The sequence below is a fragment of the Pinus tabuliformis genome, chromosome 4_2 (assembly GCF_031772625.1).
Source record: "Pinus tabuliformis cultivar Carrire ecotype Pingquan chromosome 4_2, CPIR1, whole genome shotgun sequence".
In the NCBI taxonomy this organism is placed as follows: domain Eukaryota; kingdom Viridiplantae; phylum Streptophyta; class Pinopsida; order Pinales; family Pinaceae; genus Pinus; species Pinus tabuliformis.
In genome coordinates, this window is record NC_142304.1 from 125925070 (window position 1) to 125947189 (window position 22120).

At 40.1% G+C, this 22120-nt stretch overlaps 1 protein-coding gene across 1 annotated transcript in view; it reads left to right on the top strand.

The window, feature by feature from the left end:
* LOC149168568 (protein DAY-LENGTH-DEPENDENT DELAYED-GREENING 1, chloroplastic-like) overlaps positions 1-22120 on the top strand; it is a 281952-nt gene that overhangs the window by 239016 nt on the left and 20816 nt on the right. Inside the window, exon 6 of the mRNA XM_089428314.1 lies at positions 6730-6865. Coding sequence (XP_089284440.1) covers positions 6730-6865 — 136 coding nt within the window. The remainder of the gene's footprint in view (positions 1-6729; positions 6866-22120) is intronic.

The following is a 22120-nucleotide window of genomic DNA, read 5'->3' on the forward strand; positions in this document are numbered from 1 at the left end:
GCCGAATCTGGAAGTGGAATTGGTGCATCATCTTCTTCAACACTACCATCCACTGTTGAGCATTGTGGTGCTTCTATTTTTGATGAGGATTGTTATGATGAGGATTAGTCTTTTGTGACTTGTCTCTATAGTTCTTGCAACCTTATAGTCTTTATTGTACTTGCAACCTCATATACTAATATAAATAAAGGCTGATTTTGGATTTTCCTATATTTTTATTTTCATTATGTGATCATTCATGACTCATGAGTAAATGTGATGTAAATTTAATCTTAATGTTTAAATATAGTAAATTATAATCATATAATGTAAATGTATCATTAATGCTTTATGATTGCACATATATATAATAATAGTTTTTAAATATATATATATATATATATATATATATATATATATATATTCGCGTTTCCCCGTTTCCAAAATTTGGGGAGGTCGCGTTTCGTATCGCTTCCCGTTTCGGAAACTCGTTTTCGTTTCCCCGTTTCGTGCAACTTAGCTAGAAATCCATTGAGGTAGTGATTCCCTGTACCTTGGTTCTGTCTCCTTAGACACTGTTCTGCAGAAACAACGTCCCACCAACTCCTCAAATCACAATCTGTGCAGGTCCCTTAGCCCCGACAAATGAAGAATCTGAGCCCTTTAGGCTCTACGCAATCACGGCTTGGGCTGAATATGCTCCTCTTAGCCACATCATCAATCCTTCTTGGATGAGAAAGATGACCGGGCACTGCGTAGGCGTGATTTTCCCCTCTCTGCCTTTGCGTTGGCCACCCTCCTGGCTCGAAATGCTGACGCAGGCTCTACATGAGCCTCTGCGTCACCTCTTCTCTTGCTCCTTCAGCTCTAGAACAATGTTGTCTCTCGGGAAAACTGCTTCCACTGCAAATTTTTCAGTTTTCTCTTGTTGACGTCTTCAGTCCTCTTGTGATCTGTAATCGCTCTGATACCATGTGAAAATTTATGAATTTAACACATCAGAAGTCCCTATTGCTATTTCTGGTTTATTATCTCCTACTTTTTCTTTACATTAACAATTTATTTAATCATATAAACATTGAAATAAACACAATAGTAGCCGTCACAAATATAGATTAATGACTGAAATAAACTGTGACAACACAAGGGACATCGTTATTTTTGGACAATCGTCCCCGGAAAAACCCAATGCGAAAAACTGGTGCATCAAATATGAGGGTTTTATTATTAATAATTATGGAGTTTTCTGAATACAACTAGGGTGCGAGAAATGGCTCACCCTTCAGAGATTTTTGTTGGCAGAACTACCTTTCTTCGAAGACAGATATTCCTGCTAGTCAACAACCGGATGATTGGTCCCACAACATCTTCAACTGTTCCTTAGCTGGACAACGAAAGATGCTCCAAGCTATCTTCTAGAACTGCGTCACCCTCCTATGGCTCTGCGTCAGCTGATCAGCTCCTAGTCTGGCCCACGAAATCACCTCAACGCAGCCTCTTCAACCCAGCATCAGCTCTGCAGCCTTCTGCGTTGCTTGCGTCAACCTCTGTGGCTTCTGCATTAGCCTCTTGGCCCTTTGTGTCTTCTGCGTCAACCTTTGCCACCTCTGTGTCAACCCTTGCTGCCTCTGCGTCAACCTTCCTAGGCTCTACGCTGTCTCTCTGGCACTTTCTCTGCCTCTCTGATATGTATTCTCGGCCTCCTGCCGAACTGCCCCTCGCTACAACAGATCACTAACTCGATTTCTCAGCAAACCCTGCCCCAGAAAATCGAATTGACTGATCAACTTGGTGTATCTCCAACTGACCCTCAAGCCTCCTCTTATACTTTTCCTGTTGACGATTCAACAGCCAAGATTAAGTCCCTAATCAATGAGTAATTTTAGATCTGCCCCATATTATATTAATACACATTAATATTTTAGAACTCTCTCACCCATATTATATTAATACACATTAATATTTTAATTTTCCGAAGTTTAGACTTGAGAACCCCATTAAAAATATTAATTATTTAATATCTCCCCATCCAGGTGGAATTTCCCCAAACGATTTCTGGGGCTTAGAGATTTCATGTGCCTTAGCCTCTCCACCAATTTTCATGGCTAGAGCACATCCGATGATACCAAAAATCAACAGTGGAAGCATTTTCGTGGTTTGATTGTCTGTTTCGATTTTTGTGATGTGTTGTCTATTTTGCTTTGATTATTTACTATTAATTTTCCCTTAGGGATATTACAATAGGAATGAGCTGAGGAGGAAGGGACTTTGCTTTCTCTGCAGAGGACCTTGGGGACCTGACCACTCATGCTTGAGTGACACTGAGGAGACGACAGAGGTAGGGCAGGCGGAGATTCCTTCTGACCTTCAGGGAAAGGATTCTTCTTTAGACGAGTCCATGGGTTCAACGAGGACACCTCTGAGGAGCATGAGTCATGTAGAGTCGTTGACAACAGGCCTCATTTATATGATGAGCAGTCAGTGGACCCTATGGGTGACATTCAAGACGATGAGTCACCAGTGGTGATTCAGCAGTAGCAACATATGGTGGAGCATGAGTCAGCTAAGGAGGATGATGTGCGTAGTATGCGTTATGAGCCTTCTGGGGAGAGCTAGTCGGAGGTTCATATTGAGCCCGTGATGGTGAAGGATGAGCAACCACCATTGGGGTCAGCCATTGATGAGGCACAGACAGATGTATAGATAGCTAGCAGGGTGGCAGTGTTTGCAAACATATGTCCTTAAGAGGAGTGAGGGTCTGACGGGATAGTTTTGCAGGAGGTTTTTAGACTGGATGAGCATGGAGTTTTTAGCCAAATGAGGGTGGATCTTTTAGAGATGGTGGTGCATCCATCTTTGGGCCGACCCTCTGATGAGGTGCAGGTACTTGCACAGGCAGCTGACAGAGCTGCACTACTTTCAGAGGGCATCCCTCTCCAGGAGTACATAGACAGGGCTTGTAACACATCTTGCCCACTTTTTTCCTATTATAGAGTGAGGGGCAGGTTTCCTTAGACAGATCTGGGTGATTGACCAAATAACGCATCATCAATTGAGTAGGGACCCATATCAGCCTAGTAGACTTGTTCTCTACGCAGGTGTCCATGCATTGGATTGGCAAGAGATCATGGGTTGGTACCATTAGGGGAATTTTGAGCTCTAAAATGGGCTTCCTAAGGAAATTATAAATTAATAGTGGAAATAATAAAATAAGATTAGATTACATCATCAAATTTTAGAGGGAAAAAAGAAAAAAACTAATTTTTCAACTCCTATTTTTAACTTATCTCCCTATGGGTTTACTCAAATTTTGAGCGGAAACACTCGTTGGATGCATAATTTGATTCCTCATCCAAGGAATACCCGTGTTGCATACTTTCGATGCACCCTACTACATGAAAAATGAGAAATACATGAAAAACGTAATTGTATTGGTTTCAAGATGATGAAGTCAACCATGGGGGATGATTCACCATTTTTGGAGTAAAAAGGTAAAAAGATTAAAAAATAATAAAATAATAAAACTACTTTTTCAACTCGTATATTAAACGCATCTCCCAAAGGTTTTACTCAAATTTTGAGAGGGAGCACTTGTTGGATGCAAAATTTAATTCCTCATCCAAGGAGTACCCATGTTGCATACTTTCGATACACCTTGCTACATGAAAAATGAGAAATACATGAAAAAACGTGATTGCAAAATTTAATTCCTCATCCAAGGAGTACCCATGTTGCATACTTTCAAGTTTCGATACACCCTGCTACATGAAAAATGAGATACATGAAAAAACGTGATTGCAATCACGCTTTTTCATGTATTTCTCATTTTTCATGTAGCAGGGTGTATCGAAAGTATGCAACATGGGTACTCTTTGGATGAGGAATTAAATTTTGTATCCAACAAGTACTCCCTCTCGAAATTTGAGTAAAACCTTTGGGGGATGAGTTTAATATACGAGTTGAAAAAGTAGTTTTATTATTTTATTATTTTTAAACTTTTTACCTTTTTACTCCAAAAATGGTGAATCATCCCCCATGTTTGACTTCATCATCTTGAATTCTATTGGTTCTTATAAAGTTTATTTTGGTTGTATATTTTTCTTAGGAGGCCCATTTTAGACCTCAAAATTCCCCTAATGCCTATTGATGGAGTATCATTTTTAGTCAGAAGCATTGTATTGCAGGAGCCCTTAGAGGTGAGGGATATTACATGCTTCAGTTGGCAGCAGGATGTAGGCTGGCCACTCATCAGTATTTCAGCACAACATCAGCATGATGAGATTGACCTTGGTCTATGCCAAGGGTTGGATTGGAGAGAGGTGATGAGTTGGTATGTGGTGGATGGAGCAACATTCATGGTTGGAGTTATAGCACAGCAGGAGCCTTGAAGCCTTGATACTTGTTCTTGGTGGCATTGGGATCCAGGAGGATTTGTTGACGACAAGTTTAGTTAGAGATTGGTCTCGGATCTGGGCATTGAGGGTTCTGTTCATGGTAGGTTGACATAGGGGCAGAGCATCACCAAATGGTTTGTATGGGATCCGGGCATTGGGTCTTAGTTGCGTTGGGTCACCAGATTAGTCCACATATTTAGATTGCTTGAGGGCAAGCAATCTTGGGGCAGGAGGATTGTAATGTCCCCATTTTTATTTTTCTCCATAGTACAGCCAGGGTGGATTTCCAGGGCAGGAGATGGCCAGGTCAGTGGAGCAGGTTTATGTCATCAAGGGTCCCGATGGAGTTTTGAGGAGTTTTTATGGGGTCCAATGGCATTCGCTTGGCATATTCATCATAATGAGTAGTTCTTCACATCTTGTTTTTGGTTCCGTGACTTTCTGATAATTCCCATAAAACGGGTTATTATTGGGCACAACTTAATTAATTACGCTCAAGGTGGCATCCCGAGAGGAATATTTGATAGAACACCTTAGTGTAATAGCTCGTTGGAATCGGAATGAGAAGATTTGCAGGATGGGATGCTGAGAAGTGACTGCCAGTGGCCGAAGATAGTACGGTGGGCGATTTACCACTTTCCTTAATTAAAAATGACTTTAATTAGTCATTTAATTAAGGAAAATAATTAATTGGAGGAAATGGGCCAAAAGTGACTTAAGGAAAATAAAATCAAAATGTCACTTAAGATAAAGTCAATGGAGGAGCTTCTAGAATAATAATAAAATAATAAAAAAAGACGCTGCTAGAGGCTTGGAAATCTATCCATCAGATCTATAAAAGAAGAGGAGGTCATTTGGAGACATCTTGGATTTGTGTTTTCTTCTTGTGGAGAGGTTTGAAAACCCGGTTTTCTACTTCAGCAATAGCCCCAGGACAGAAGCCCTCAGGTGATTCAGTGAGATTGGGCAAGTATCTATCTCCCCTTGGTGGATTCATTCAAAATCCACAGGTGTAGTGATTGATTTCCTGTTTCAGTTTGGAGGCTGGCATCAGCATTATTACTTATCTTGGAGGGCCGTTTCCAGCTATTGTAGTGGCATATATATTTCTATATAATAAAGCTGGATTTTGTTGTTGCATTTCTCATTGTTTCTCATGTTGTGATCTTTAATGAGATTTTTGTACAATTTATGGGTTTATTGTTTTTCCGGTGTCTTGGTTTTACATGGCAATTCTCTGTTAAGTGAATGGTAAATTTTTGGGAAGGGTTTGTTCCAATTTTTTTTCATTTGGGACATTACACTACCACTTTCTGCTGATCTGGTTCACAAATATTCCTCAAATTTCTGTCTCAATCACAATATATACAGGCCCAAAATAGTGCTGTAGGCAGCATCCTTTGTCTTGGTTTGCAACCTGAAATAATGCACTTCATATGCTGGAAAGTATGCATCATCATTATGAGTTTAGGGATAAGGATATTACCCTTCCCATTGCTGGCATTGTTGGCAGTCTCCTATTATGTAAAGTCCTGTTGTTGAAATCTGAGTGTTTCAACCCCCACACCAATAACCATCTGGAATTAATGCCTTGACTTCTGTTCAAAATATCTTCACAGGCTGCTGAAATCCATAGAAGAATAAGGGTTGAACTGCCATAAGAATGAAACCAAAAGAGGGCGCTCCAATGGGAATAATATTCTCAATGCCAAGAATGCCAAAATGCTCCATCACCATCATAGCTGCAACTCTCTGAAAATCACCAATATTGTGATGAGAAGCACAAGGGAAAGTCCTCATACCATACCAGGGGTAACAAGAATGATAAATTATAATCAGTAACCTAGTGCAAGATTGTTTATAGGGTGATGGCAACTTTTTTTCCTTCTCGTGTTTTGTAGTGTTATTCTGTTTGCGTGAAAATGCACTATATGAGTTAGGCCTCTTAGTTCTCTTGCCATAGTGAGATATCTACCAAGGTGCTCTGATCGAGATCATGTCCTTAATCTATTTTCAATTATAACTACATCCAAGACTTACATGTAATGCTGATGTCTTCTAAAGATCAACCAGGAACCTCTGTTGTATTTTGATTTCTTTTTCTTTTTGCCTTGAATTCTAGTATTGATGTCCTACAAAGTTTCTTTATCTAGAATCTACATGTAATTATTATTCTTTTTTAAGTAAAACAAATTTTTCCTTGTGGGTTAAAGAGGATAACTTAGTCAATTCCCATTGCTCTGATTTGTTTTAAGAAATGGTAATACTGGCTAATATTAGGAAGAACTAATCACTTTTTTATGGAAAAAAAATGAATATTCAAATGGGGATTGAGAGCATCTACATGATGGTACAGGTATCACTCTGAGTCAGGATGGCATACACTAATAGAGATGCTTTTGGAACACTATGGACTAATGGTCGATGAATCTGCTATCACCATTTTTATTTGCACAGTTCCTGTCAGCATGGATGTTTGTTTCAAACTATGGGTATGTTCAACCTTTGACACCAAAATGTTAACATTTCTTACTATATTCATTCTGGTTTTTGAAACTTCAAGTTCTTTTACACTGTTCTAGTTACTACTAGTAACTATGACATGGCATCTTCCCGATGTGGTGAATTTTAGTATTTTATTTGGATTGTTAGAAAATAATATGTATTCACACCCTTGGATCATGGTAATGAACCTATATTACCATCCAATGTTATAATTATCTAAGCGCTCTTGATGTTTGTCAGCACCTCTGTTCTCTGTTGATTTTTCATAGGTATTCTAATCTGATAATTACTTTTAATCATTTAAATTTTTTCATATTTTTCACTCATCATCAAGCAATTACATAGAAGACATCAATAGTAACATTTATGACATTAGCCCACGGGGCTTTGGATTGATGGTGAATGGGTGTACTGTTAAGGCACTCCTTGCGATAGGTCACCAGTTCAAATCCCCCGTGGGTGCTTAGGTAGTATTATATAGAGAAAGAAAAAAACATTTATGACTTTAGGATCATAAAGAGAGCCAAACAAGAGACACTAATATTTTACCCTTGGGAAACTCACGTGGGGGAAAAATGCAACAACCTTTTCCTTCGAGAAATTGTTCAGTTCAACAAGAAATACATCCAATCTTTTTAGTCAAAAACAAGGTCGAGTTGACCATAACCAAATATAGCGCTGACTTGGTCAAACAGTGATAAGTAACCTCAGAAATTCTGGCATAGGAACTTTCGGCCTTCCTTAGAGATTCGATCTGCCTCAGGAGTACTCGATCTGCCCAGAAATTCAGCCTTCTGCCTCAGAGATTTGTCTTCTTCCTTAGGAATTCGGCCTTCTGCCTCAGAGAATAAGTCTGCCCATAAATTTGGTTTGCCCAGAAAATGAATCTTGGTCTGTTGCCTTTAGAAAACCTCCCACATGTACAAAGGATAAAAGGAGGTGCCCAAAATTCATCTTACTGTGGATGAACAGATGAATAAGTGATCGGAATTTTCTTGGCAGGTGATGAGGTCGAATGGGCATATATATAGAGATTGAATAAGCCCAAGTGGCGTGTCTATAGGGGCAGGCTTGTTGGAGAATGTAACTAGTTTTGGTCTTCATAATTTGTACTATTATGTATTTTATGTAAAAAACAAAAGAAAAGAAAAAGAAAAAGAAAATTTATTGTTATTTTTCTAGACAAGCATGTTCTTCATGCTTCTAGGTTTTTTTAGTGAAAAGAGTCAAAGACCTATTTGGACTTATTGTAAACAAAAAGGAAAAATAATTTTTAAATATGTAATTTTGGGTCAAAAACCCTTCTAGATGCCAAGTCAGCCTACATCTCAAGTCGGCTTTTGTTAAATTTGGACAACTAGGTCCAAACTCCATGTTCTGATGCTCAGATTAAGAGGCTAATATTTTTGTTGGATTCCTCTTTCTGAGAGGTGTAAAATCCATATAAAAATAGTCTTAATCCGATGAGCAGAACTTATATTTTGAATTTATTATTCTTAATAAATTACATGTGCAAAGGTCAGCCAGTTTTGTAATGTAGGCTCACATGCCCAACAGATGTGTCACACACCCTCATTGATGGATATATATATACAGGAAAAGTTGGAGAGAATTTGATCATAACACAACTCACATCTTCCTCTCTCATCCTAAAAAGTACGAGCTACCTGGAGGACGAATTTCAGCCACACGTGGGAAGGACGAAGAGGATGCTGCTAGGGTTTCTGCTGCTAGGGTTTCGCAGAAGTTTGACCAGCGTTGACTTTGGTCAACGCTTGGTCCAAACAAGCTGAAAACTTGTGGGAGATTCGATTTTTGAAGGCCATACTACCTGGCACAAAAATCGAGGTCAAAGGGTTGACCGTTTTGCTGCTGCGTTGACTTTTAGCTTGCTGCCCCTGCGTTGACTTTTCAGGACAGCGTTGACTTTTGTAGAACTGACTTGGGTTGACTCATCTACTGGTTGGAGGGTTGTTGTGACACATGCTGGGCTGGCTGACCAAAGGAGACTTTGCTGGTTGAAGCATCCTGTTGACCGCCGAAACAAACACATACATTTTTCTTGTTTCTGATTTGTCTTCTGTAAGATCTGCTTATATGTTCTATCTGCATTTTGCTTATCTACTTGTATGATTGCTGTGAGAAAAGTGAAATTGCTCTTAGCATAGAACATCTACAAAACTTTACATGGTATCAGAGCTGAGGTGAAGACAAACTCTATCTATAGCAATCATCATCGAAGGAAATGGATTCCTCTAAGCTTGAATTCAGGGAGAATGACAAGCTGACTGGAAGTGATGACTTCCATGCCTGGAAGATGTTATTAGATCTCAAATTAGAAGATCATGATCTCCTAGATCATGTGACAGGGAAGATTCAAGAACCTCCATCAAATGCCTCTGCTGCTGTTAAACACAAGTATAAGAAGGGAGAAATCAGAGCAAAACTGCTGATCAGGGAATCCATAAATAAGAGTCTGGTTGCCTACATATCTGAACTAGGCACATCCAAGGAGATGTATGACAAACTGATACTTATGTTCCGAGTAAACAATGTGAACCAAGTGCTATTCCTCAAGAACAAGTTGAAGAATATGAAGAAGGGCCGAGACGAGTCTATTCAAACTTTCTTTATGAAGTTGACCGAAACCAGGAACAATCTGCTAGCTATTGGGGAGACAATAGCTGATCGTGAGATGGTTCTCACCGCACTTGGAGGACTTCCATATGAATGGCAAGTATTCACAACTACCATTCTCAACAATAATACCATCCCTAACTTTGATGAGCTTCTGTCTAGATGTATGCAAGAAGAAACAAGGATGAAGGAATTTGATAATGAAAGAAATGCTGCCTATGTTGCTCATTCCCGAAAGAAGAACTCTGGTGGTTCCAAGGACAAAGGAAGGACTAAGACTCAAAAGAAGAAGGGTAAATGTTTCACCTGCCATAGGACTGGACACTATGCTAGAGAATGCCCCTTCCAGAAGAATTCTCCCGATAGTGACGACAACAACAACAACCGAAGGAATGGGAATCAAAGAAATGACAAATCCAAAGGAAAGAGGAAGGCTCACTTTGAAGGAAACCATCCACCTTCTAAAAGGACCAGAAATACCAGGTATGAGGAGTCTAATGTTGTTGATAAAAGAAATGAGTATATTCTAATATCTGCTCTCTCAGCTGCATCTCCGCCCGACACTATGGATGTCTGGCTAATCGATAGTGGTGCCTCAAGACACATCACCGGATTCAAGGAAGCACTTTATGACATGGTTGAAAGGGATACTAATCTAGAAATTACCCTTGGGGATAATGCCACTTATCCTGTGAAAGGGACCGGGACTGTGACCCTCCACTTGTCTCAAGGACAAGTCCTCCATCTACAAGATGTACTCTATGTACCCAAATTGAAGAAGAACCTTGTGTCTGTATCTGCCATGGAAGACAAAGGATTCAATGTAACTTTCTCTGATGGAAAGGTACTCATGTGGAAGAAGAGCTTCAAGGAAGCTATCTCAATTGGTTTTAGAGTTGGTACACTCTACCAGGTTGGAGGGAGTCCATTGGGAGCTATGACTTGTGATACTATCCGTCAAACCGAACTATGGCACCGAAGATTTGGACACCTTCATTACAAGGCTCTTCCCGAAGCAAGGAAGGTGGTGACAGGGATGCCTGATTTTGGAAATAATCATAAAGGTGTATGTAAGGGCTGTGCTGAAGGAAAACATACAAGGGGATCTTTCCCCTCAAGTGTCACAAAGACATCTGAGATATTGCAACTGGTCCATTCTGATCTTTCCGGTATGTTGCCTGTAACATCCCTGGGGGGATGTTCTTACTATATGACATTTACTGATGACTTCTCTCGCAAAACCTGGATATACTTCTTGAAGAAGAAGGATGAGGCTTTCATGTGGTTCCGTACCTTCAAAGCCTTGGTGGAAAATATGACCGGAAAGAAGATCAAGATTTTGAGGACTGACAATGGCACTGAATATGAGTCAAATGAGTTCAAAGACTTTTGCAGAGAAGCTGGCATTAAGAGGGAGACTACCACTGCATATACTCCTGAGCAGAATGGTGTTGCTGAACGCAAGAATAGGACTATTGTGGAAGCTGCCCGTGCCATGCTATGTGACCAGGGTCTTCCAAAGTTTCTGTGGGGAGAAGCTGCAAATACTGCTGTGTACATTCAAAACCGATGCCCTCATTCCGCTTTGGACTCCAAAACTCCCGAAGAGGTTTTCTCTGGTAAGAAACCTGATGTCTCACATTTTAGAATTTTTGGATGTCCTGTCTATTTTCATGTGCCGAAAGAAAAGAGAAGTAAGCTGGATGCTACTGGGAAGAAAGGAATGTTTGTGGGCTACAGTGAGACTTCTAAGGCATATAGAGTCTATGTACCTGGTCAAAGGGAAGTAGAGATAAGCCATGATGTCACTTTTGACGAAGATGCTTCCCTGAAGAAAGTAGTAGATCTTCCTAGATCTGAAGAAAACCATGAAGAAAGACCTGGAAATCTGGAAGAACCCCAGGATGAGACTATGCCTGATGTTGAAGAGCCAATGGACCCTATTGATCCTTCCCCTTCTCTAGGAAAGAGGCCATCATGGCTCAGGGACACCCTCGAAGATGCTGAGGGTCATGCTGCCCCAAGGGGAACATTCCGAGAAAGCAAGAAGCCGTGTAGATACCAAGGGTATCTAGCTGCCATGAGTACTATTATACAATCTGAACCTGGATCTTTTGAAGAAGCCATCAAGCATCAAGTCTGGAAGGATGCTATGCATGAAGAATATGAGGCTATTATGAAGAATGATGTCTGGGATGTGGTCCCGAGACCGAAGGACAAATCTGTTGTCACCGCTAAATGGCTCTACAAGATTAAACATGGATCTGATGGGAGTGCTGAAAAGTTTAAGGCAAGATTTGTTGCCCGTGGCTTCTCTCAAAAGGAAGGAATTGACTATGACGATATATTTGCACCTGTGGCTCGATATACCACCATCCGATCCATCATAGCCCTTGCTGCTACGCAAGGATGGAGTCTTCATCAGATGGATGTCAAGACTGCTTTTCTGCATGGTGCAATAAAGGAAGAGGTGTATGTAGAACAACCTCTGGGATTTGAAGTTCAAGATCGAGACTCTTATGTCTGCAGGTTGAAGAAAGCCCTCTATGGGTTAAAGCAAGCACCCAGAGCTTGGTATGAGAGGATGGATAGTTACTTGATGAAGCTGGGCTTCACTCGAAGCAATGCTGATCCCAACCTTTACTTTAAGGTTGAGGAAGGAAAGCCTCTCATTCTAGTGTTGTATGTGGACGACCTCTTCCTGACAGGTGATGACCCTCTCATTCATCAATGTAAGAGGGAGCTTGCTGCTGAGTTCGAGATGAAAGACCTAGGACTGATGCACTATTTCCTAGGCCTGGAGGTCTGGCAGAGACCTGGAGAGATTTTCCTTTCTCAAGGAAAGTATATTGTGAAGCTTCTGGAAAGATTTGGGATGGTGGACTGTAAGTCCGTGTCGACACCAATGGAACTCAACTTTAAGAAGTTGAGTGGCAGCGCTGCAGGGCCTATCTTGGCCAATCCTACTGAGTATCGTCAACTCATAGGAGCTTTGATGTTCTTAGTGAACACCCGTCCGGACATATGTTTTGCAGTGAATACTTTGAGTCAACAGATGGTTGAGCCTCATCATTTTCACTGGGTTGGTGCCAAGAATCTTTTGAGATATCTTCGGGGCACGATAAACCATGGGCTGAGATACACTGCCGGGAGTGTGATACTCCGGGGATATACTGATGCCGATTGGGCTGGCAGTGTGGTGGATCGTAAGAGCACATCTGGATGCTATTTCAATCTTGGTTCTGCTTCGATCTCATGGATGAGCAGGAAGCAGAAGTCGGTGGCTTTGAGCACCGCGGAGGCCGAATACATTGCTGCTAGTATGGCCTGTTGTGAAGCAGTTTGGTTGAGGAAGCTCTTTAGTGCGCTGTTCCAACATGTGCTAGATACCACTGTAATACTCTGTGATAATCAGAGTGGGATTCGTATGACTGAGAATCCTGTGTTCCACGACCGATCCGAGCATATTGATATCAGGTACCACTTTATCCGGGATATGGTACAGCGAGGCGCCGTAAGGCTCGATCATATAGGAACTGATGAGCAGGTTGCAGATATTCTCACTAAGCCCTTGGGGAAGGTCAAGTTCCTAACCTTCCATGAGAGTCTTGGTGTCGTGGAAAGACCCTATGATGTGGGTCCTGTTGGACGATGAGCTCTGGGAGCTCTGGGGGGCTTTGGGGATAGCTTCTCGGAGCTATAAGCACTCATAATGCTTCTGCCCCACCCTTGTGATTATTGAGTTGGTTCGCCACTCATTTAATCTGTGCCCCGTATGCATCCTACCCATTGAGTTCAGGGCTCATGGGAAGTACCTCTCATTTGGCCAATGAGGTGTGGAAAAGCTAGAGACTATTAGCAAAGACTGATGGACGCATCAGAGATTGCCATACTCTCTATCTAGGATGGATGGTCCAACCACTTGATCTGGGATCAAGATTTGTGAGGTCTGGGACCTCTGGACTGATTATGTCAGTCGGGGAATGATGTCTTTGTGACTGACCCACTTCTGTTCTGAAATAAAGAAGCCAGCAAAGCAAGTTTCGGCGGGATGACTCACGATGTTAATTGCACTAATAGATGGAGTTCTCCCTAGTTGAGAGAGAGTGTTAAATTTGGACAACTAGGTCCAAACTCCATGTTCTGATGCTCAGATTAAGAGGCTAATATTTTTGTTGGATTCCTCTTTCTGAGAGGTGTAAAATCCATATAAAAATAGTCTTAATCCGATGAGCAGAACTTATATTTTGAATTTATTATTCTTAATAAATTACATGTGCAAAGGTCAGCCAGTTTTGTAATGTAGGCTCACATGCCCAACAGATGTGTCACACACCCTCATTGATGGATATATATATACAGGAAAAGTTGGAGAGAATTTGATCATAACACAACTCACATCTTCCTCTCTCATCCTAAAAAGTACGAGCTACCTGGAGGACGAATTTCAGCCACACGTGGGAAGGACGAAGAGGATTTTTTCTGCTGCTAGGGTTTCTGCTGCTAGGGTTTCGCAGAAGTTTGACCAGCGTTGACTTTGGTCAATGCTTGGTCCAAACAAGCTGAAAACTTGTGGGAGATTCGATTTTTGAAGGCCATACTACCTGGCACAAAAATCGAGGTCAAAGGGTTGACCGTTTTGCTACTGTGTTGACTTTTAGCTTGCTGCCCCTGCGTTGACTTTTCAGGACAGCGTTGACTTTTGTAGAACTGACTTGGGTTGACTCATCTACTGGTTGGAGGGTTGTTGTGACACATGCTGGGCTGGCTGACCAAAGGAGACTTTGCTGGTTGAAGCATCCTGTTGACCGCCGAAACAAACACATACATTTTTCTTGTTTCTGATTTGTCTTCTGTAAGATCTGCTTATATGTTCTATCTGCATTTTGCTTATCTACTTGTATGATTGCTGTGAGAAAAGTGAAATTGCTCTTAGCATAGAACATCTACAAAACTTTACAGCTTTGCCCCAATGGACATGTCTATTCGCACCCCTTCTGGAATGTACAAATAAATGGAAGATGAAGCTCATTTGGATAAACACACTTGATTGATTGTGGTTTGAAATACCGTAGAGAGGAAAGAGAAGAAGTGGAGGGTTGAAGTCTGAAAAAAAGGTTTTCTTCTTGAGCTAAAATTGCTATAAAGTTGCTAGGGTTTGTATATATGTGCAGTTTTGAAGACTATTTGTACTTAGGGTTTCTAAACCCTAGTTTAAATTGAATTAACCCTAGAAGTGAAAACCCTAATCCTAATTGGTTGATCTCTCTAAGGAAACCCTAATTCTTGACTTCTAGAGTTTGGAGATCTAATTTTGAGAAGATAATCTATGGTATGTGGTAAAACCCTAGCAAGGGTTAAATTGATAAAACCTAGGGCTTGAAATCAAAACCCTAGGGCTGGTGTTTCTGCTAAAACCCTAATTAGGGTTAGATCAAGAAAAATAGGGTCTGTAACTAGAACCCTAGAAGTACATCTAAGAAACCACAGAAACCCTATGTAATATTCCTACTTAGGAAATACAATGATAAACAAAGCAAAATTGTACATGCAACACATAAAATTCAAGATGTAGTAAGTGACCCACAAATTTAGCCAAGAAATGCGTAGAATTGAGCCATTTATTATATATGCCAGAGGTAAATATAGATCTGAATGGAGTGTGTGCACCTGAGCTTGCTTAAGCAAGCTTGACAAATCCTAAGTGAGAAATTATGCTTCCCAACTGATATAAGGTACTACCCCTTCTGCTTCTGCACTGGCCCTGGAAAACTACACTATTGGCTGGAAAGAAGCTGTTGTTTGGCCCCTCTAGAGTGCTCAGAAAATTCTGAGAAATTAACCTTGACCTCTCCTCAAGAAACCCACAAAGACCTAGAAAGGGTTGGGCCTAGTTCCAACCTCTGAAATTACCCCCAATTTCCACGTGCTCCTCCCACTACTGGGTAATTCGATCCACCTGGAAATGACATTGCTTGAATCCTCCAAAATGTCAGCGAAGGCTAGCAAAAATCCCCTTTGGATGCCTCCACAAGTCTCAGTTCAGTTCAACCCCCAAATGTCCATCCCCTTGGCTCCCACGTGTGGCATAGAAAGCACCTTTGCGCAATCCCTGAAGATGAACCAAAAAGCACCTTTGCGCAGTCCCTGAAGATGAACGAATGCCACAACAAAACTCCCACAGAATTGTGCCTGGCTATCCCTCCAAATCTTCAACAAATAATGGTCCAAGTCTTTCTCGGAAACCTCAATGTTTATGCTGCTCCATAACTACCTTTCCTAAGTAGTGCGTATTCCCCTTATTGTGCCCAGTCTGCTGTAATAATCCCCCAAATTGCCTGATCAAACACCTGGGCTAGCTCCCAATGAAATGTAGATCACCTTCTTGGGATGACACTCGAAGTCCACCGAAGGTAGGGTGAGATTCTTGCATGAAAATGTTGTGTGCTAAACAACACTTGCAGACTTGGCTCAACAGCTCAAGCGTGTTAGGTGAGTGTGAATGTCAAAGGTTCAAAAGCTCCAAAATGATGCATGCTTCTCCTATTTATCTTGGAGCCTCTATTTCTCCTTGTGGGTCCTGTTGTCGTACATAATGTCTAGGCACCGTGACAACGACTTAGATTGGGGGTTGTCACCTTGATCCCCAATCTCTCCGTTTAAGTTGTCTCCCTACAACAGGCTAAGGGGGGTAGACCCTATGGAAATGGAATGAAGGAGAACTAGTTGGGAACCAACCAGTTCGGGAGACACAGTGAAGCGACCAAGTACTTGATTAAGATTTAGCAAGACTTATAGGATTTGATTAGATTTAAACGATTGATACCAGTGCCTTATGGAGTCAACAATCTTGCTAGGAAATTTAGGACCAAGTAATTGATTAGCAACTGCTACTTGGATGAATAACTATCTTATATGAAGTGCAAATCCTAAAACTAATGTGAGATGCAAGAAACTTGGTTAATTTTAGTTAAATGCCTATCTAAGTTTTAACCCTTCGATCATTTCTATATTGAGCTTGATTTTGTAGTAATTGGCAGAGAGAAGATAAGGTGAAGCACACTAAGGTGTGATTAATGATACCTCTCCTGAAAATCTAATATGCTCGATCGGTGCCTCCGGCGCTGCAGAGAGTTGTGGCTCTAACGACTGCAAGGTCACCGTTTTGAGTACTATTAAAAGTAGGCTTCTCAAGAAAAGATGGATGGGTATCTATCTCTCTATCGACCAAGCTTGTGCTTGGAAATAAATGCACGAGATGATTAGAAGATGAAATGAAGTTAGATACAATGATGAAAAGTGCTTATGTCACAATCTATCAAAGATCTTAATCACCAAAATGAAATGTTCACTATACTTAGAGAAAGATTGAAAGATAAACTCTTAGAAATATCACAATTAAACCACAAGTTTACTTCAAGCCTTTTTAATACAATTATAGCTCAAAGAGAACAAAAGCTTCTTCACAATTTAATATCAGATGCTCAAAAAATACTCAGTTTAGGAAACCAAAGATATGCAATTTATCGCAATTCCATGACAGAGTACTTTAATAATTACTAGAAGTATTCGCAAAATATTCAACATGCAATAAACATCAAATAATTCAAGTAATTAAACCACGCTTAGAATTAATTAAACGACAAACAATCTCGATAGATGTCAAAAATACTCAAAACCTTAGCATGCAAAATACTCTAGCAATTAAATTTCGAAAATTTAAATACCATGAAGAACCATGAAATTCAAATGCTATGCAATTCAAATAATTCCAGAATAAAAATGATTTTTCTTATGTGACCCAAATCTAGAAAAATTTATTGCTTTCCTATAGTCAAACTTTAGAGATGATTTAAAAATTATTTAAACGTGTTTGACTATAGAGAAATTAAAAAAAAAAATTAATGCCTCAAAATTTTCCCCTTCGAATTTTAAAAGTCCCAAAACCCCTAACACAAAAAAAATCCCAAGAAGGAACTTTAGATTAAAAATTTAATTATTCCTTAGGCAAATTTTAATGTGCTAAGTTTTATGAAACAAATTTAATGTGGAAAATTAAGTTTCTTAATGTGACAAATGTAATGAAATCAAAAGTCTTAAAGAATTAAATTTTTAATGGGCCAAAGGCCACATTAAAAGTTGAATTTAAATTTTTAATGTGAGAGCACAAAGTTCTCTTTTGATTTAATTTTTTTAGAAATATCAAAGTCACAATATTTTTAATTTTTTGTTTTTTATATCAAAGAAAATCAAAGTATCATAAAAAAATCAAAACAAACAAAAAAAGGAGCAAAAAATTAAAATATAAAATTTGATCAAAGTTACACACTAAAAAAAAAAAATTAAAATCAAAATTTAAAGATTTTGTTTTCAAGTTAAACAAAAATCAAAAGTTTAAAAGATTGTAAAAGCAAACTAATAAAAAAAATCAAATGTTTTATAAAAAATTCTAACCCTAACGAATTTCAAAGAAAACAATAAAAAGAAAAGGAAAAAGAGAAATCGAATGAAATTGTTTGATGCAAGTTAATGGAACGAGAGCAAGTTGACGACGGAGCTGGCTGAGGATTAGAGCTCGAAGGAGCTCGAGGAACGCAAGGACAATAGCATATGGAAGAATGGGAATGCAATGAGGAAAGGAGAAGGGAGGAAAGGGAGATTTGCGTGCAGGCCAAGAAGTTAGGGTCGCGGGTAAAGAGAGACGCAGAGAAATAGGGAGCTGTGAGAGAGCTTGGGCAGTGAGGATGCAAGCAGAACAATGATGAAGGAAGAGGGCAATGACTACATAATAAAACACAGAGGGTTAAAGAAAGGGAAGACGCAAGTAGAAAGAGGGCAGAAATCAGGCAAGAGGAAAAACAGAGTAGTAGAGAGGAGGAAGAAAAAATATCAAATTATGTCCAAAGAAATGCGGCGGAAAATGGTAGCCCAAGAATCCAAAAAAAAAATTGCCCAAAATTTTAAAGTTTAAGCCAACATATTTATTCTTTAAAGTTTGCTCTCAGAATAACTTCAGATCTGAGTTTGAAACCCCCCAGACTGAAAATAATTTTGAATAATGTCCCTGCAAAATGGCATTGATGCCAGATCTTACCCTCCAGGGTCTAGATCTGGTTTCAAATAAAAAAAATTCCTTCGAATCTGCACCTGCAAAAATGAAAACAAAAATACCCAGAACCCAGATAGACAAAAATAAATGAAACCCAAGAAACCCAAGTTAGAAAAAATTTCTAGATCTATATAACAAATTTACAGATCTATGCACAAAGATGGTAGATCTATCAGATCTGAGGAGTATGAGTCCAACTCTGCTCCCAGATCTGATAATCTAAGGCTCTTAATAGCTAGATTTATCAATTTTTCCATAAATATTTAATAAAAAAATGAAATTTTAGAGAGGTACTAGCCCAAAAATACCTTGCAGAAAAAATTTAATCTTAAGATAAGTCCTGGAGCTTATGTGAAGTGGGCTCTTCAGAAAATATACGTTGAGAGTTGGCTGATCCAACTGAGAACTATCCCCAAACACTCAATGAAAACTTGAAAGATCTCCCGCAAACACTAGATCAACCATCAAACAAAGTAGAGAAATAGAACAACAATGAAATTCTAAAGAAATAGAGATATTTGCTACTTTGATCAAAATTAAGAATGTTACCCCAGATCCAACAAACTGAATAAGATACTTGTATTCAGATTATTCTAAAAGAGCTATTGATTGATAGTTTTTACATAACATTAAGTAGAGATTAAAACAATGTTACCATAAATTCATGAAGAAGAACACCAACGCACGTTGAAACCCCGAAGACTTTTGCATTAATTCAAAAAAAAATCATCACCGTCGAAATTGTTTAATTTTTGAGGAAAAATCGAATTTATCATTTAATGGATTTTTAATTAACTCAATTAATTATTTTGAGTTAATTTCCTTCAAAATTTGACTTTGAGTTAACCACCAAGGGCCAAGGGTCCAAAATTTCTTGATTTCCTCAATATTCTCTTGGTTGGAAACCTCCAAAAATTAACTTCTTTAAAACCCACGAATTTCACCCTTGGAGAAATTAATTTTACCTAAGACACAAAATTAATTAAATTTTTGGCTTATGATTAATTTTAATTTTGCCAGAAAATTTAATTAATTGACTGATGAGGGGATTAATAATTTTTCCAACCCTCTAATATTTAGCCATGGTGTCTAACTATGAGAGACAAGATTTTACAATTTAATACATGAAGGGGGAACACCCGTTCACTATAGACCCTCAACATTTACCCATTTTTGCGACACAAAATATGATCTAGTAGACCAAGTAATCTGTAATAAAATAATCTAGCCAATTAGCTAGGATTATTCTCAAATTACTTTTACAAAGACTCGATAAAAAACACTAGGATTCACTTAATATCTTGACGACAAAATCCACCCCAACTTTGGGGTGAGGTTGGAGGGAAAAACTTTGCCGATCATTTGTGTCTAGAAACACAAATGAATCAGTGAGACAAAAAACCTCTTAAGGTAGAAATCGTCATCAAAATATATATTTACCTAGGTTGTTACATACATGACGGTCTTACTAAGATCATTTACATTATAACCATGTAGAATGGGTTTACATCTTTAACAAAGCTGTCAGCTGATGATGAAATCTGAAAGGTGCGAACATGATAGCTCCCTTTTGCGAAAAAAGCGGTGTACTGCTATGGGGTCGTTGACACAGAGCAGTCAACAGGTCTCGTGCATCGACCCCCGTTTTCCTTTCTCCCCCCAAGAGTGTGAATTGTCTAAGGGGTGTATATTTCCCATTGGGGGTGGCCCCCACCAACCGCTAACAATTCGATTTGACCCTTTTTCCTTATGTTGGAGTCTTCCTTAGCCCAAAATTGCAAGTGGGACCCCACAACCCACTTTTCCTAAGTGCAAAACCAAAAATGTCAAAATTGAGAAAAATTGATATTTCACTTAGCAATATTTGTTAAGTGGGAATATCACAAACCTCCCCGCCAAATTGTTGCTTGCCCTCAAGCAACTGTAGTGATGGGTGTTGAAGTATCTGCTCACCCTCCCAAGTGGCATCCTCATCGGGCAGGTTCTTCCACCTGATCAGAAACTCCCTGATGACTCTACTCCTCAATCTCCTCTCCCTGGTCTCCAGAATAGCCTCAAGCTCAAGAACTAGATGCCCATCATCATCCAACAGAGGTAGCTCAATAGTTGCTATCACATGTTGTCCCAATACCTTATTGAGGCATGAGACATGAAAACATTGTGCACCTTGCTCCCAAGTGGGAGCTCCAACTCGTATGCCACCTCACCAATCCTCCTGATCACCCTGTAGGGCCCATAAAATCGTGGTTGTAGCTTCTCGACCCCCTTCTGCTTTAGCGTGGATTGCTTGTATAGTTGGAGACTCAAGAAAACCAAGTCTCCCACCTCAAAATGCCTCTCAACCTGATGCCTGTCTGCATACATCTTCTGCTGGTTTTAGGCTGTTTGCAAATTATCTTTGAGAGCCTTAAGGATGTCTTGGCTCTTCTGTATCCAATCTTTGGCCCTTGGGGCCCGGCTGTCTTCGAAAACAAGGTTAGCAAAAGATAAAGCATCATATCCATAGAAGGCTCGGAAAGACGACATACCAATAGACATGTGATAGGTAGTATTGTAGTAGTACTCTCCCATAGCCATCTCACCCAAGCTTGCTACTGCCCTGTTATGTAGTTCCACAAGTATCCATTCAGCCACTTGTTAACTATCTCGTTTTGCCCATCGGTCTGGGGGTGGTAGCTGGTATTAGGAGTAAGCTCTGTGCCCACCATCCTGAAGAGATCCTACCAAAAAGCCCCCATGAAGCGGTTGTCCCTGCCACTGACTATGGCCTTGGGAAGACCATGCAACCAAAAAACCTCCCTAAAGAATAGCTCTGCAACTTTGCGAAGTAGTGTACCTGGTGGGGATAGCAAAGAAGTGGGCAAACATCATCAACCGGTCCACCACCACATATATATAGTCACGGAACTGCACCATAGGGAGTTTGGTGATGAAGTCTATCGAAATGCTCTCCCACTTCCCCTTCAGAATGGGAAGCGACTGTAGTAACCCGGAGGGATGACTCAACTTCCCCTTGTTCCTCTGGTAGGCCTCACACTCTTGCACATGCCTCAACACGTCCCCCTTTAGGCACCTCCAAGTGAAACACTTCCTGACTATCTTGTAGGTCTTTAGGAACCCCTGATGTCTTGAGAAAGGTGAATCATGCGCTGCATGGAGAATCTTCTCCCTCAACTGTGAAACAAGCACAAGATATATGCGCCCCTTGTAGTAAATGACATTGGCCATCACCCTGTAGCACTCATCCCCATGAGTACCATCCAGGATCTCACACGCCTGTTGATCCTTAGAGTATTCCACCAAAAGTTGCGCCTTCCAGTCATGTCGAATGCTCATGAGTGAAAGCGTAGAGGGCCTTTTGGATAAGTCATTTGGCACTATGTTTTTCTTGCCCTTGACATACTCTACGCTGAAGTCGTAGGCCTAAACCCTGCTGACTCACTTCTGTTGCGTTTCATTGAGGCCCTTCTACTCCCAAAAGTGGCGAAGAATGTTA